General features: G+C 40.5%; 1 protein-coding gene across 1 annotated transcript; it reads left to right on the top strand.

The window, feature by feature from the left end:
* The first annotated feature begins 1,723 nt into the window (after positions 1-1,723).
* Positions 1,724-12,197, top strand: LOC144682637 (nucleoside hydrolase-like). The gene is made up of 6 exons (XM_078545160.1): positions 1,724-2,013; positions 4,596-4,789; positions 6,665-6,844; positions 7,922-8,033; positions 8,670-8,806; positions 11,230-12,197. Exons 1-6 carry the CDS (start codon positions 2,001-2,003, stop codon positions 11,575-11,577), a joined length of 984 nt encoding a protein of 327 aa, XP_078401286.1. The 5' UTR covers positions 1,724-2,000; the 3' UTR covers positions 11,578-12,197.
* The last annotated feature ends 5,919 nt before the right edge of the window (positions 12,198-18,116 follow it).

The following is an 18,116-nucleotide window of genomic DNA, read 5'->3' as shown; positions in this document are numbered from 1 at the left end:
CTTCACTTGAAAGGGGTGTTTGAGCCCTTGGACGGTGAGGAGGGGGGAAGTAAAGGGGCAGGTGGTGCACTTTCTGCGATTGCATGAGAAGGTGCCATGGGAATGGGTTGAGGTGTTGGGGATGATGGAGGAGTAGACCAGGGTGTCCCGGAGGGAACGATCCCTGCGGAATGCCGCCGATGGGGGGTGAAAGGAAGATGTGTTTGGTGGTGGCATCATGGGAGTTGGCAGAAATGGCGGAGGATGATCCTTTGAATGCGGAGGCTGGTGGGGTGAAAAGTGAGGATGAGGGGAACCTTATCATAGTTCTGGGAGGGAGAGGAAGGTGTGAGGGTAGAGGCATGGGAGATGGGCCGGACACGGTTGAGGGTCCTGTCAACCACCGTAGGTGGGAAACCTTGGTTAAGGAAGAAGTAAGACATGTCAGAAGCACTGTTTTGGAAAGTGGCATCATGGGAACAGATGCAATGGAGGTGAAGGAACTGAGAGAATGGGATGGAGTCCTTATAGGAAGCAAGATGTGAGGAGCTGTAGTCAAGGTCTACTCTCTTTCTGTGAGGATTAGGGGAAAGTGCTCTCTCTGACGATTAGTGGAGTGCACCCTCTCTGTTAGGATTAGTGGCATGTGCTCTCTCTCCCTCAATGAGTAGTAGCAGAGTATGCTCTCTCAATGAGTATTAGCGGAATGTGCTCATTCTCTCTCTCTGAGGATTATCGGAGTGTGCTCTCTCTCCCCCTCAGTGAGGAATAGCAGAGTGTGCTCTCTCTGCGAGGATTAGTGGAGTGTTCTCTCTTTCTCTCTGAGGATCAGCAGAGTGTACTCTCCCTCTCTGAGGATTAGCAGAGTGTGCTCTTTCTCTGAGGATTAGCAGAGTGTGCTCTTCCTCTCTCTCTGAGGATCAGCAGAGTGTGCTCTCTCTCTCTGAGGATTAGCAGAGTGTGCTCTTTCTCTGAGGATTAGCAGAGTGTGCTCTTCCTCTCTCTCTGAGAATTAGCAGAGTGTACTCTCCCTCTCCCTGTGAGAATTAGCAGAGTGTACTCTCCCTCTCCCTGTGAGAATTAGCAGAGTGTACTCTCCCTGTCCCTGTGAGAATTAGCAGAGCGTACTCTCCCTCTCTCTGAGAGAATTAGCAGAGCGTACTCTCCCTCTCCCTGTGAGAATTAGCAGAGTGTACTCTCCCTGTGAGAATTAGCAGAGCGTACTCTCCCTCTCTCTGTGAGAATTAGCAGAGCGTACTCTCCCTCTCCCTGTGAGGATTAGCAGAGTGTACTCTCCCTGTGAGAATTAGCAGAGCGTACTCTCCCTCTCTCTGTGAGAATTAGCAGAGTGTACTCTCCCTCTCTCTGTGAGAATTAGCAGAGTGTACTCTCCCTGTGAGAATTAGCAGAGTGTACTCTCCCTCTCCCTGTGAGAATTAGCAGAGTGTACTCTCCCTCTCTCTGTGAGAATTAGCAGAGTGTACTCTCCCTCTCCCTGTGAGAATTAGCAGAGTGTACTCTCCCTGTCTCGTTCTCTCTGAGGATTAGTGAGGTGTGTTCTCTATCTCTATCCGGGTTAGCGGACTGTGCTATCTCTCTCGCTCCCTGTGTGAGGATATAGTGGAGTGTGCTCTCCCTGTCTCTGTGAGGATTAGTGGAGTGTGCTCTATTTGTGGGGTAACGCGGAGTAGTCCTTTGGGCCCTTGGTGTTTTGGGAATTGTTGGGTTAATAACACGGTGAATTTTCCGGTCTGGGCTTTGCCGTGTGTTGGGAGTGAGATTGTGGGGCTAGTCCCGAGTTGACCCGTTCCGGGTTATAAAGAATCAATTCCTCAGTGGTTCTGTTCTTGGTGCAAATGCTGATCCCTTCCGCTTGTGGTCGAAGGACAGATGGTCAAGTCCAGTGGGTGAATGTTTGGGAGGTCACTAATTACCCTGCACTGCACAAAGGCTGCTTAAAACCTCGGTTACAAGTCGGCGGCGGAGAGCGAGGAGTTGAGTGAGAGTCAGCGCCGGTGGACATGACATTCCCAGGTAATCAATCCCGGCCACAATCTCCCTCTTAACCCAGCTCCCGACTGGCACCCCCTCCCGTCACCAGATATTACCAACTCGACCAAATGAACCACAAAACAATCTTGCAAAGAGCTTGAGGCACAGAAACTTGGTCTAAAATTAAATCAGAAATGTTGCAAATACTCAGCAATTCTGGTAACATCTGCGGGGTGGGGGGAGGAAGTTAACGTTTCAGATTCAAAATATGACTTTTCATCAGAACACTGGATCCTGGCCACTGCCCTGTGCCCTTATTTATGTCCCATCCTTGTTGCTTGCTAAAGGCCCGTCAGTATAACCCGGCCGCCAGTGGGGAAAGTTTTAGGAACCGTCATCCAAGACTAAATTAATAGTCACTTGGACAAATGTGGATTGCTTCAAGAAAGCTAGCGTGCATTTGTTTAAGGCAAAATGTGTTAAGCTTAACATGGTTGGGTTTTTGATGAGGTAACAGAGAGGGTTGATTATTGTGATTGCTGGTGGTGTACACGAACTTCCAAAAGGTATTTGATAAAGTGCCACATAACAGACTTGTCAGCAAAGTTAAAGCGGATGAGCATGGGCTGAAAAGGACAGTGACAGCATGGACATGAACTTGGGCTGAGTGACTGGAAACAGGGTAGTGGTGAACGATTGTTTTTTTTCAGACTGGAGAAAGGTAAATAGTGGGGTTCCCCAGAGGTCAGTACCATTGCTTTTCTTGATATATAATGATCTAGACTTGGGTGTGCAGGGCACAATTTCAAAATTTGCAAATGACCCAAAACTTGGAAGTATTGTGAACCTTGAGGAGGCTGTGTTAAACTTAAAAAGGCCATGGACAGACTGGTGGAATGGTGCAGACAAGTGGCAGATGAAATTTAACGCAGAATGGTACTGAACATTATGCAATCATCAGTGAACATCCTCACTTCTGACTTTCTGGTGGAGGGGAAGGTCATTGATGAAGCAGCTGAAGATGGTTGGGCTGAGGACAGTACCCTGAGGAACTCCTGCAGTGATGTCCTGGAACTGAGATGACTGACCTCCAACAACCACAACCATCTTCCTTTGTATTAAGTATGACTGAAACTGTTGGAGAGTTTTCCAGCTGATTTGCTATTGAGTTCACTTTTGCGAAGGCTCCTTGTTGCCACACTTGGTCAAATGCTGCGTTGGAAATAACTTTGCCGATCACCTGGAACTTTACTGCCTGCAATGGTGGTGGAACTAGAAGCACCACTGAATGATTTCAAAAGGAATTTGGATGGACACTTGTGGGAACTAAACTTGCAGGGCTAGTGGAATAACGCTCAGGAATGGGACTGACTGGATTGCACAGAGAGCTGGCATGGACTTGATGGGCCAAATGGCTTCTTTCTCTTCTGCAATGACTTTGACTAAAGACAATCTGATAATATGGAGGTGATCTTCGGGTCTTGTATGTGAGAACAAAACTGTTTTTCCTAAAGGGGAATTCTACTGATTTTCTTTTTAAATGTCATTACAGTGGCCCGTAGTTCAGAATACACCCAAGTTTGAAAGGAAAAGTTAAAAATTGCATTTATATAGTACCTTTTATGAACTCAGGATGTCCTAATGCATGTTTCAGTCAATGAAGTTGTGACTGTGTAAGGCAGCAAACACAACAGCACATATACATACAACCCAACAATGTGACTATGAAAAGTTAATCAGTTTTGAGTTGTTGGCTGAGGGATTATAAAGTAGCCAGGCCACTGCGGTGTCCTCGCCTGCCATGAAATCATCTATAACAAAAACAGAATTACCTGGAAAAACTGGGGTCGTGTGGACCCGAAACGTCAACTCTTTTCTTCTCCACCGATGCTGCCAGACCTGCTGAGTTTTTCCAGGTAATTCTGTTTTTGTTATAGATGATTTCATGGCAGGCGAGGACACCGCAGTGGCCTGGCTACTTTATAATCCCTCAGCCAACAACTCAAAACTGATTAACTTTTCATAGTCACATTGTTGGGTTGTATGTATATGTGCTGTTGTGTTTGCTGCCTTACACAGTCTATTGAAGGGTCGTGTGGACTCGAAACGTCAACTCTTTTCTTCTCCACCGATGCTGCCAGACCTGCTGAGTTTTTCCAAGTAATTCTGTTTTTGTTTTGGATTTCCAGCATCCGCAGTAGTTTTTTGTTTTTATTATTGATGAAATCATCTATGTCCACCTGAGAGGGAAAACAGCAACTTCGTTTAATGTCTCATGTGAAATACTCTGACAGTGCAAAGCACTCTCTTTATGGGGCCATTTGAAGTTGTGAATGACATTTATAGTTTTTTTTTTGCATTAACACAACAGAGCAATCTGACTACACCATTAATATATTTCCTGATTTTGTTCTGTTAAATAGTTGAATGAATGATTGAATGGTCCATGGCAGAAAGATTTTGAATGAATCTTATCTTCTCTTTTGAGAAACCCTGAACCAGTACTTTCTAGAAAACTGGTTACTAATTCACCAGGGTAAAACATTACCAGAAATGTTAACTGCAGGACTTCAGACCAGTTTTTACTGTTTTAAACTTAATCCTCCTCATTTTTTTGCTCACAGATTCTAAAATGGCCAGTAAGAAGCTGTTGCTTTTAGATGTTGACTGTGGGGTGGATGATGCCCAAGCGATAATGATGGCTCTTGCAGCTCCTAATGTGCAGATCATGGGTATAACATGTACTCACGGAAACACAACCATTGACAATGTGTGTAGAAACGTGCTTCGAGTGCTAAAAGTTTGCCAGAGGACTGAGGTTGGTGATAGAAAATAACGAATAAAGTCACAATCCCTTGTAGTGATGCAAATTCCCCTTTTTTAGGGGTAGTTTTTAATTATAAAACATTCCTTTTTTTTAAACAAAAGGAAATTGTTCTGGGATGCAGGCATGTTGACAAGGCTGCATTTATTACTCATCTATAAATACCCTGAGAAGGTAATTGTGGGTTACCTCTCTTGAACTGCTGAAGACTTTGTAATGATGGTGCTCCCATGCTGTTGTTAGGCAATGAATTCTGAGGATGGTGGGCTAACATCTCCATTCTTCTTCCACTCGCTCTCAGCCACCACTTTGAACTTGGACTGCTGGCTCATCAGCCACCATTGCGCTCTCCACTTATCTCTGCAGAACGTCGTGGATGATTGCATCAACGTCCTGGCTTTGACTGAAATCTGGCACATGGATTGTTTTGCCTTGCCCCTTACTGAAGCCTGACCTGCTGACTTGCCCTGACCAAACTACTGTGTTGACGATGTCTCCCTCCACTCATCTAATACTTTTTCCTCCTTTGACCACCTCACTCCCTTACACTCCTCTCACCTTCCCCTTCACAGAATCACAGAATTGTTACAGTACAGAAGGAGGCCATTCGGCCCACCAAAATGCTTGTGTGTTACTCCAGAAACCCTGCCACAAAGCCCACCAAAATATCCTGCCTACTTTCTTTCCTTTGCACTAAGTTTCTCCCTTTTTGCCTCTAAATTCACTGGCTTCCTGTCCTCCTTGAATATTTCCCTTCATTTGTAAACTCTCATATCCATACCATCTCTTTTACCATCTTGCAAGCTCTCAACTCCCAATCAGGAAAAAGGCTATCGTGATCATTCCCTGGGCAGCAATAACATGCACACCCCTTTCCCAACCTCCACAACCGCTTCTGTGACTTTGATTAGAGCCATTTCAGCATTTTAGCAGAGGAAAAGCCAAATGGAGAGATTCAAATATGGAGTTGTGGCGAATGGTTGAGGCATGTTCAAGAATTTTGGAGAGAAAAAGGAGGCTTGCAAGGGTTGAGGATGTTTCCCTTTGAGGAGAGGGAGGGGGTGGTGGCGCAGTGGTATTGTCTAGAGACCCAGCGTAATGTTCTGGAGACCTGGGTTTGAACCCCACCACTGCAGATGACATTTGAATTCAATAAAAAATATGGAATTAAAAGTTTAATGAAACCATTGTTGACTGTCATTAAAAACTCATCTCATTCACTAATGTTCTTTAGGGAAGGAAATCTGCCGCCCTTACCTGGTCTGGCCTACATGTGGCTCCAGACCCACAGCAACATGGTTGACTCTGAAATGGCCTAGCAAGCTATTCAGTTCTCAAGGTCAATTAGGGATGGGCAATAAACGAATAAAAAAAATAAGGAAGACTGACCAATGGTTTGACTTCAACCTTGAATAGGTAATAAACGCTTGTTTATAGCACCTATATACCAAGATTGAATAAAACTTCAATTGCTATTAAATTTGATTTCTTTTTAAATTACTTTTTCCTAATAAAATACTCATAAAATTAAATACTTCCAGTTTAATCAGGACTTTAATTGTCAAACTCTGAAAGTATTTTTGAAAATGAAATCATTTATGGATGTGAGGATTATTGTTTTATTGGCAACTGTAGTTGCTTTTACGCAAAGAAATATCCTACAGAGAACAGTATTCAGTTCATGTATTTTTTGGTGATATTAGATGAGGGAAAGTTTTTGTGCAGAATGTCCTCTCAACTCACTACTCTTCGATGGGATTTTCAAAATTCACCTGAACAAATAGCTCAAACTATTATTTGCAATTTTTTTATGCAGTAAATATATTCAGGTCAAATGTGGAATCATTTAAAGACTTTTCCCCATCACAGATCCCTGTGTTCCGGGGTGCCTGTAGCTCCCTCCTTGGACAGAGTTTGAATGCTTCAGATCACCATGGAAAGGATGGGCTGGGGGATGTTCCAGACTCTAATGCTCCAGGATTGGAACATCTACAAAGTGAACATGCTGTGAATGCCTTGATACGGATAGTCACTGAACACACTGGTCAGGTGAGCTATTCGGCCTTTTGGAAAAGAGAATGCTAGTGCCCAGAGGGAATCTTAATGTGAATTCTGATCCTGTAGCCAATCCAATAGAAGATGACTAAGCAGATTTCTGAATCCATATTAAAATGTCAGCAATTAAGCCGCAGTTATTATGATTAAACTGAAATGACTAGAGTGGCTATTGCTTCATTGGGCAGTTTGCTGAATGAAAGACACAGGCAATCACTCTTGTTCAATATTTTAGGCAGTGACGAAATATGAGCCTATGAATGCAGTTTTGATTTTATCAGTGAGTGACATTGAGCTAATAACCAACATATTGACAGACAATTTATGGAGATTCTATCCCCAAATAAACTCCTGTCGATTATATATTTTGGGTGCCTATTTTGACATTTTAATTGGCCTTTATAGAAGCCAAGCAGGTATGTATGGTTAGCAATGTGTACTACCATAACAGAGAAATGTTTTGACGTTTGACCAATTTACGCATGTTTAATTACAACATTTTGTAAAATTTATCTGAGCAAAATTTTCAAAATAATTTTAGCCCCCTCATTTGATATTAAACTTGCATTTATATAGCACCTTTTTAATGTTGTAAAAGCATCCCAAGGTGCTTCACAGGAGCGTTACGTAGACCCCTGCAGCCGGCCCCTATAGCCGTGCTTCTACCCCAGTTTGGAAGATAGCTTGATTCAGGCCGTGGACCTCTTGCCCAGTAAAGAGCATTTCACTGCCAGCAAGTTTTATATGGGGCAAGGCATGAACCGGGTTCCATCTAACGGACATGAGTTTCTATGCTTAGTTGAACACGATTGGCCAAATGCCCTCCATATTATCCAATACCTTAAAGGTGAAGAACCAGTTAAACTGCTTCAATGAGAGCAAGAAAGTTCAGATTTCAGGATCACAGTTTAAGCTTGTGACAAAATGACTCTAAATACAAAATTAATCCTCTGTAAATTGTGATTATAAACAGCAAAACCATACATGTTAGCTGCACATTAATATTAGTCCACTGTAAGTTTTTAACATCTTGCTGTTGCTATGCAAAGTAACATTGCTGTTATATTGCAGATCTCTCTTGTGGCTGTTGGTCCCCTGACCAATGTAGCTCTGGCAATTAAAATGGACCCCACATTCTCTACAAAGCTGAAGCATTTATATATCATGGGAGGAAACATGGAAGGTACACCAGAAAGATTGGTCCTTTATTCAGCAAACCTGTGATTTTTATGATTATTATATTGAATAAATCATCAATCTAAACATGTTTTTGTTGTTCAAAAATGCTACTATTGCTAGGCAGATGGTAAAACAAAATTGTGTTCTACCAAGATTTACTGAAAAATTGATCTTTACATTCTAATTATAATCTGCACATATGGTACAAGAATAAATATTTTCCTTGATGTGACATTTATTGTGCTACTGCTGTTGTGATTCAACACCCTTCCAACAGCTTGCGTTTATATTTTGATGAAACAAAATCCAGATGTTTCTCATGCTTAACGCAAAAATGTCTACTCCTGCACTCACTCCCTATGAACAAATGCACAAAGTAATCTGAGATACAGTGGTCGAGGTGAACAATGAATCCTTCCGTTATTGTAGAATAACACAGGACTTCCACTACGTCTACTGTCATTTCAAAAGTTGGTTAGCATACACCAAAAAAACAATCATGGACAAAATAATGGAGTTTTTTTTGCAACCTCTTTGTCCAGATTTGCTTGGTAAATGTACTTCTCTTTGGGCTGTACTTTCTGAGAATTCTGAAAGTTTCACTGGAATAAGGTCCATGAAGATTTTGCTTTCTTTTCAGGCAGAGGGAATACAACAGTCTGTGGGGAATTTAACTTTGTATCAGACCCAGAAGCAGCCTCCATTGTTCTGGATCAGTTCGTATGTCCGACCTATATAGCCACATGGGAGTACGCTTTACGTCATTCTCTGCCTTGGGTAAGATATTCAGGATATATAATTACAACGTCAAAATGGTTGATGTACGTTCACTATTTTACACTTCTAATTCTAATGAATTTAGTTCTTTTAAAATTCTTTCACGTGAAGTGGGCTTTGTTGGCAAGGCTGGTACTTATTGCACGTAGCTAGTAGCCCGGAGAGAGTTCTGGTGGGTGGTTCTTCTTGAGCTACAGTTCATGTGGCGAAGGTGCCCCCCCCCCCCCCCCCCACCCCAAACCATGTTTGGTGTTCCAGGATTTTCAACAACAGCGATAGACGTTCAAGTCAGGATGGTGTGACCTAGAGGATAATCTGGAGTTTATGGTGTCCCAGTAGATTTGCTATACCGCCCTTCAATGTGGCGATCATGGGTTTGGGAGGTGCAGCCGCAAAGGCTTGGTGAGTTTTAGCAGTGCGTCAATAGGCGGTATACAATGCTGCCACTGTGCACTGATCATGGAGAGAGTGAATGTTAAGGCTGGTGGATGAGGTACCAATCAAGCAGACTACTTTACCCCAGATCAGGTGTTGGCAACCTATTGCTCTGGAGCTGCATGAGGCTCTTTAATATCTCATTTGCGGCTTCAATTTAAAGTGTTTACATTGCCAATTTGTAACAGTGTGATAACATTTAATGATCAATGTTTCTGCTCCTATTGGGCTATTTTACAAATGTATCGTGAAACTGAAAAATGAATGGCATTCTAGAGGACTAATTTTTTTTTTAACCTGGGTGTGCAATTCAATCCACCCCAGCAGCTAAAGGAAGGCTTTCTATTGGTTCATGTCGTCATTGTATTAATTAATCCAAGATCTGGTTGAACCGTAATCCAGATACATATAGAGCTTTTCACATATTTTATATATTACATGTTCAAATAATACAGTGCAGTTAAATTCACTGCAGAGCGTTAGCAAAACTTAAAACCTTTGCCAAAAAATAACCACTTAGAAGTGAAAGAAAATGTGCCATTATGATTCTCCAGAAAAAGAAGCTGATCAAGCTGAAGGCAAATTTAAGATTTGGATAGATTCAACTTTGAAAACAAAAGTAATGGTTTTTACCAATTCCTGGAATGTAGAAACTGGATTTTTTTGCCCAACCTGTATACAAAATTGAATTTACATGAAATTTAGTAGTAACTGCTGTCATTCTTATGAGCAGTCGAGAAAAGTTAAAGCAAATGACTTTTTATAGCATTAATGAGTGAATAAACATTTTTTTTCTTATGCTTTTACTCCATTTTAAAAAAAAATCTTGCGACTCACAATAGTTTTGCTTTAGGCAATTGTTTTGAAAAGGCACTTCAGTTAAAAGAGGTTGCCGATCCTGCCCTGAATGGTGTTGAGTTTGTTGAATGTTGTTGCATCTACACCCATGTAGGCAAATGGAGAGCATTCCATCTCAATCCTGACTTGTGCCCTGTAGCTGGTGGAGATGCTTTTGGAAACTAGATGAACCTTAGCTGTAGGATAGTCAGCTCTTACTTGCTCCAGTATTCGCAATATGCCTATTGAGTTTCTGGTAAATCGTTACACCTCACCTCCCCAAACCCAGGATGTTGATGATGGGGTACTAGGTGATGGTAATGTCACTAAACATCAAGGGGAGGTGGTTAGACTCTCTCATGTTGGAGATGACCATTGCCTGGTAATAGAGTTGTCCAAGTCTTGCTGCATGTCTCTCTGGGTCTAGCTGTATTATCTAAAGAGTTGTTAATGGAGCTGAACATGATACAATGATCAGAAACCAGTCCCATTTGTGACCTTATTTTCATTTGGGCTTGACTTGCTGTAGACTACTCAGGATTCAGAATTTTTTTAAAGTTCTGCTGGAATGAAGTTCAGTAAAGTTTTTTGTAGTTTCAACCAGAGGGCTAGTCTATTAAATTAATAAATAAAATGAATATTTCTCTGTAGCATTGAAGATTTTTGATGGAAATAATTTGAAATTGATTGAATTATACAACTAAAATATATTTGTTACTTTGTCATATATTTTAAAATTGTGGGTTTTTGACAAGAATATAGTCGTAAGGCATGAGTTACACTGGAATTGCTTTGCAAATAGGAAAAAGTGACAATTTTTGAATGGGGCAGATTTTCATTACATTATGTTCTTTCATGTTTGAATAATTTACTAATGTTGTCTTAATTAATTATCTTGTACTGTAAAAATGTGAGGCAATCAAGTGGGAAGTTACTCATTTTAAGAGTGAAATGTTATGAGTTATTTGATATTGTGGATGAATATCACCACTCCACATGTTCAGTGTGGAGTCTCTATGATCTGCTCTGCTGGTGTTCCTTTGTTCTTTTTGATATCTACAAGCCAGTAGTAACTTTGCCATATAATAGTGATAGTGAGAGAGATTCCCAGAAGTGTGTAACTGATGACTCTGTTGTGTCTATTACAACAGGAGTTTTTTCACAAGTGGATAGATCAAGACACCGAGAAGGCTTGCTTCATGAAGAAGATAACTGCACACAGGGTAGAACGTGCTAAGATCAAGCAAAATGATAAAGAGGTGCATCATCAAGCAGAGTTTGTGTCCTGTGATTCTTTTGCAGTGGCCGCTGCTATTGATGAGAGTGTCGTTACTGAATACATGCAATGCAGAGTAAGTGTGGAGCTACAGGGAACGCTGACCAGAGGGATGATGGTCCTGGATACACTCAATCGCCAAAAAAACCAGAATCGAGCTTTTGTTATGGTGAAATGTGATCTTGAGAAGTTCAAGCAACTCATGATGCCTGCTCTGAAATAGATAGCAGGATGTTTTCATGGTGGTCCGAAAAAGAAAATTAAAGACCATCATCAGTAGATTTTATAGATCATAAATGTAGTTTTTAAAGCTTAGCAGGAACAGTTACCTTCCCAGCCTTCCATTAATGGGTTGGGCTTGTGAAGAAGTGGGTTAAAAAAAACCCCTCAAAATAATTAAAATTTGTTATGGCAATGTAAACTATTGACTTCACACTATCACGATATAAAGGTTCAGTCAACCTTGCATCTATAGATCCATCATCAATAGCATCTGGTAGTCGAACATATAGATAAATCTCTAATATAGACACTTCATCAGAATCCCACTCTTGGAAAAGAGACACTAAGTTCCACGTTCAGTCACATATATGAAGGCAAAATACTGCGGATGGTGGAAATGTGAAATATGAACAGCGAATACTGGAAATATTCAGGTCATGCCAGGTAGCATCTGCGGAGGGAAAAGCAGAGCTAATTTTCATTCCGCTTACCTTTTGTCAGAACTGTAAAATGTTATAGGTATAACTCACTCTCCACCTCTCTACCTTGTTTTCCTCCTTTCAGACACTCCCAAAAATGTACCTTTTTGACTAAACTATTGGTCACCTGACCTAATATCTCCTTATGTGGTTTGTGTCATACTTTGTTTTATAATGCTCCTGTGACTGTGAAGTGTCTTGACATGTTTTATTACATTATAAATATAAGTTGTTATTTCAGGGTTATCCTGGACTATATTTCCATTTTCTCCTTTGTCTCATTCAACACTAACAAAAAGCCTATTTTTCTTTCTTTCAGCTATCGAGGACCCCAAGCTTCAATACCTGTTCAATGCCCCTTCTGGACCCTTCTTCTCTTTCACTTTCCTCCCTTCCAATTTCACCCTCGGCTGCTTTTTTTCAACTATGCCATCCAACCTTCCCCTCTCTCACTCTGCTTCTGATGGTTCTGTTATTCATCTAATTAGTCTTCCTTACCACCCTATCATCCGTTGGGTCTTTTCAGCCCTCCCCTCCATACATGCTTAAAACCCATTAATGCTGCAGCATTTTCCAGTTGCGATGAAACGTTATCAACCTGAAGTGTTAACCCTGTTTCTCTCTGCGCAGATGCTGTCTGACCTGCTGAGTATTTCCAGCATTTTTATTTGTTTATATTTCAATTACTTGTGTGGTTTGGGTGAGTGAAGAGGAGAAAGGAGCAAAAAAAAAAGCAAGGGAGAATCCATATTAAAACACTACCTTATCAGCTATCTCAAATTACTTTTGGAGATTTGAAGATGACATTTCAGGGAGGAATGATGAGCAGAATATAGGGAGATTGCCATCTTGTTCAAATAATGCCAAGAGATCTTTACAAAACAATTGAAAAGCCAGGCAAAACCATGGTTTAACCTCTCATGCAAAAAGTTGGAATCCCAAACTGAAAATTGCATTGAATGAGTCTCATCATATTGAAGCAGGAGTGCTGCTTTGCTGGGTGTGCAGTCCATTAAACAGAGTCCCTACTTCTAAGAACCCAGGAAGGTAAGGACTAAGAAAAGGCCATTCACATATTACAATGTTTAAGTTTGGAGTGAGTTTGATGGGGCAGTTGGTTTTCTTTTATTCCATATTTTGGTATGAAACTTTCATCCGTCCATCCGTTCTTAAGATTCAGTTTTGGAGAACACTATGTATTTTAGATTTAATTTGTGAAAACATTTGCCATTCAGTGAGGCAGCTGATGATGGAAATAATAATTGTAGGGCATCGCAATCGTTAATAAGTGCAATAAATAAATAGCATGATGAGCACAAAAGCGGTACAATATATTTCTCTATATTTCAGCTTTAGTACTCTGTATCACTGTCATTTTAAAACTCCTGATTATGCACTCATGTTCTACCTGACATCAGAATAAAGAAAAGAATTCTTTTCCATGAAATGAGGAAGAATTTAGTCAATTTCAGATGATGCATTTCTCAGTTTTTACCATGCCTCTTTATAAAGAGGATTTTGATAACATACAGTTTTTAATTTCCTAAGAACTTTCTACCAATCAAGTACTGAGGTAATGTTATCTTTCTCTTCATTATTGGACCTTCTGAATAAAATATCTATTTTAATATAAATAGGAATCTTCACTTAAAATAATGTTGCTGTTTCCAACAGTCTTTGCCTTTGGAGCTTGCTTAATTTTTTAACACAAACACATTTTTAATAAATGTGTAATCAGTAACGAACAGAAAAGATCCATTGAATTATGAAGGCCATAAAGGGATTATATCAGCCATGTACTAGTGACAGGATTTGATATCATGTTTCTCTTCCTTTGTGGCGACATATCCTGGTGAGTTTAGGCATCACTAAATAAATCAGCTGTTATTGATTATCAAGGAAGCATCTAGTACCATTGATTACTTTTCAATTGATAAATTTAACTGTCAGTATAATGCCCTGCGTTAATTTCCTAAATATAAAGCACATTCAACAGAGGTTGTGGTAGTGTTTGCCAGCATTTGAATGAACATATTTTGTTGATTTTTATAGAGAATTTCAGTGTTTATTTTTAATGGTTCATGCACATTTTCTGACTGGACTATTGGAATGAATGAATGCTAAACAAAAATATAACCAAATTTCACTAATATTTCAATTGCGGTATAAATCTGTGTCAGTATATATTGTTTCATTAAGAAATTACTTCTGTATTGAGTCAACCCAATGGTGGCCAGAATCAGAGGGGTTCTGAGTAAAAAGGCATCGAGTGTCCTTCCTGTAGTGAGGTGGAGTGCAGCTCAAAACGTACACTGTCAATCATGCCCACCTATAAAGTTTGAACAAGTTGACTAACGACATCAAAAAGCTGACATGGCCTAACAAAACCTGATAACTTGAGGAACAATGTATAATTGATTCTTTTTCCCTTTATCTCTTGTGGGATGTGGACATCACTGGCAAGGCCAGCATTTGTTGCCCATGCCTGATTGCCCTTGAACTGAGGGCAGTTAAAAGCCAACCACATTGCTGTGGGTCTAAAGTCACATGTAGGCCAGACTTGGATAAGGATAGCAGATTTCCTTCCCTAAGGGACATTAATGAACCAGATGGGTTTTTATACTAATTGATAATAGTTTCATGGTCACCATTACTGAGCCTCACTTTATATTCCAGATTTATTGATTGAATTTAAATTTCCCCAGCTGCTATGCTGGGATTTGAACCCATGTCCTCAGAGGATTAAGCTTGGCCCCACTTTAGCAAGTCATGCTGCTTCCAGGCAACTTAGTGCATAAAATATTATATTAAATTTTGTGAACACTTAATATTTTTAGATTGTATTCTTTGGTTCAAATTTATTTTCTGCAAAAATTGAAACCCAAGTTCCTCGTGTATGACGTAATGAAAATAGTACTTACAATAGAATTACAGTGGGGCATGAACTCAATATACCATCCAATTGTAATATATGGAGGAAAACTAAAATGCACAAAAGCGCATTTGTTTTTTTGCATGGTGGATGTAGAAGTATTTGTAAGCAGCTAGCAGGCTTTGTGCAAAGTCGATTTCCTAGGGTCTAAAATTTAGATTTTGACACTTTTTGGTACATTTTCTAGAATTTTGACATGTTCTGATGTTTGAAGCTAAAGATAATTTAGTTTGGAATACAATAAAATGTATAGATATAGGACCTATTTTACACTAAAAATGCATTGGAAATTCCAATGTCAATCTGGTGCTAAGGAAAATCTCATTAAGTTAACATTTACCTGTTACACCCGTCAGTCAGGATCACAGTGTTACTCGCAGACGTTATCAGTTTTAAACTTTGCTAACGCTAATAACACAATCTCAGGAACAAACCTGTTAAAATGGGCACCTAGTCAATAATGAAGAGATCTTGCCAGCGTAGGTAGGCCTTTGTGCTATTAAAAAAAAGACTCTTAAATCTTGAAAAATTGGGGCCTACTTATTTTTAAATATTAGGGCCCATTAAAAACCTGTTTTTTTTAGGTTTGAGCACCCTCAAACATTGAAAGATCTTACTTACAAAATTGGGGCCCTGCTCCTATTGTTTCTACCTTGCCACCTCCCTCCCTTACTGGGGTACATGCCATCCTCCCTCCCCCATCCCCCTCCCCCCCCCCATCCCAGTCTTGCCTTTCAACTTTTCCATCTGAGCCCCTGTTGAGATTTATTAGCAACCTCAGTAGAATACTACTGAAAAGTAAAATAAAGTGATGCCAGTAAAGTACAAGCAATAGGAGTTAATCATTCACAATCAAAATTGACAGCAATCCACTGAGAAGAAGAACAAGGTCGAACAATATTTTTCAAAAAGTTTGTTGTTGGCCCTCGTGGAATGTTGTCTTGAGTCCCCCAAATTGAGGAACTTGTTACCCCTAGCTGCCCTATTTTATCCAAGTGGCTAAAGTGTTCCTTCACAAAGTGGTCAAAGTAGCCAAATTCCTAGAAAATATCTCAGTGCTTGGTTACCAGTCTGGCTTCAGAAAAATCCACTGAACTTTAGTCCCTCTCAATCTTGTGATCTAGAATTACTTATACAGAGACTTTCGGACCTGCCAGTAGGGCATCTCAGGCTCGGAGAGTCACTGCCCTCTTCTGGCAAAGTGGGTGAACTGTTGGACTGGATATGCAATGCTGTGGAAAATACAAACACTGACTGCGATAAATAGGCAATTGTGTTATTGCAGTAACAATGTAGGAACTTCTCTGGAAAGTATACTCCTCTATTTCTTTATTTTCATCGATGTTCTAGTGAATACCATTAAGAATCATAAAATTTTACTTCACAGGAGGGCTATATGTGCCACCTAATGTAGGATGTCCAAAAATAGATACATTCCTGAAATTCCTCTCGTGTGCTCAGTTTCCAAGTGCAAATGATTGGAAAGAAGGTCGAAAACTGTGGTGCCAGGTCTCCAGCCAGTTTATGTTGGTCGAGGACATCTCAAGGTCATATTATTAACCCTCAAGCATTCCATCAAGTAGAAATAGTCTCCATACTCTGGAGTTTAGAAGAATGAGAGGTGATCTCATTGAAACGTATAACATTCTTAGAGGGCTTGACAGGGCAGGTATCAAGAGACTGTTACCTCTGACTGAAGAATCTCAAACTAGGGAATATGGCCTTAGAATACAAGTTCAGCCATTTAGGACTGAGAAGATGAGAAATGCCTTCACTCAGAGGGTTGTGGATCTTTGAAATTCTCTACGTCAGGGATTTATGGATGCTCCATCACTGAGTATATTCAAGACACAGATCCAAAAAATTTTGGGCACTAAAGGATATGGGGATAGTGCAGGGAAATGGAGTTGATGTAGAGCAGCCATGATATTATTGAATAGTGGAGCAAGTCTGAGAGAACATGTGGCTGGAACCTGCTATTTATCTTCTTCTTAAGTCTCAGGTTGGATGACATGAGAGAGGCAGGGAACAAGAGTAAGGAGCCTTCAGAAGCTGAAACAAACCATTTTTCTTCAGGTCCCCAATGGATGCTTAGAGTTGAAAGCCTTTGGCTGGTGTACTAAATGCCCTATTTTAAAAATCAGGGTCCGAATTCTTTTTAACAGATTTAAGATCTTGTCCTTTGCACTTTTTAAACAAAGAGCAAAATATGAAATAAAAAAAAGGAAAATACTAGAAACATTCAGCAGGTAGAAACATTTTGCATTTTAAGTACCAGTAGCTGCCCGCCACAAACGTCTTTCACTGGCTTCACTGAATCTGATTGAGAGCCAGTCGGTCTGAGGAGGCTGCAAAATTACAGGCATCCTTCTATTTACAAAACAATTATGAGAACATATCCAAGGTGGAGATAATGGAACAGAAAATCACAGAATCTTAACAGCACAGAAGGAGGCCATTTGGCCCATCATGACTGCACCAGCTCTCCAAATGAGCATTATGACCTAGTGCCATTGCCTTGCCTTTTCCCTGTACCCCTGCACATTGTTTCTATTCAAATAATCATCCAATGCCCTCCTGAATGTCTCGATTGAACCTGCCTCCAACACACTTCCAGGCAGTGCATTCCAGACCCGAACTACTTGTGTGAAAAAGTTTTTTCTCACGTCACACTCACTCCTTTTGCAAATCATTTTAAATCTGTGCCCTCTCATTCTTCATCCTTTTACGAGTGGGAACAGTTTCTCCCTATCTACTCTGTCCAGCCCCCTTGTGATTTTGAACATCTCTACCAAATCTCCTCTCCAAGGAGACCAGTCCCAACCTCTCCAATCTATCCTCATAGCTGAAGTTTCTCATCCCTGGAACCGTTCTTGTAAACCTCTTCTGCACTCTCTCCATTGTGTTCACATCCTTCCTATAATGTGGTGCCCAGCTGAAGTCTAACAAGTGTCTTATATAAATTCAGCATAACCTCCTTGCTCTTATACTCTATGCCCTTATTAATAAAGCCCAGGATACTATATGCTTTTTTAACTGCTCTCTCCACCTGTCCTGCCACCTTCAATGATCTGTGCATATGTACACCCGAGTCTTTCTGCTCCTGCAAACCCTTCAAAATTTCACCCC

This window comes from Cetorhinus maximus, chromosome 7, assembly GCF_964194155.1.
Source record: "Cetorhinus maximus chromosome 7, sCetMax3.hap1.1, whole genome shotgun sequence".
Lineage (NCBI taxonomy): Eukaryota > Metazoa > Chordata > Chondrichthyes > Lamniformes > Cetorhinidae > Cetorhinus > Cetorhinus maximus.
Note: the sequence above shows the minus strand (reverse complement) of the source record. Positions and strands in the feature narration are given on the sequence as shown.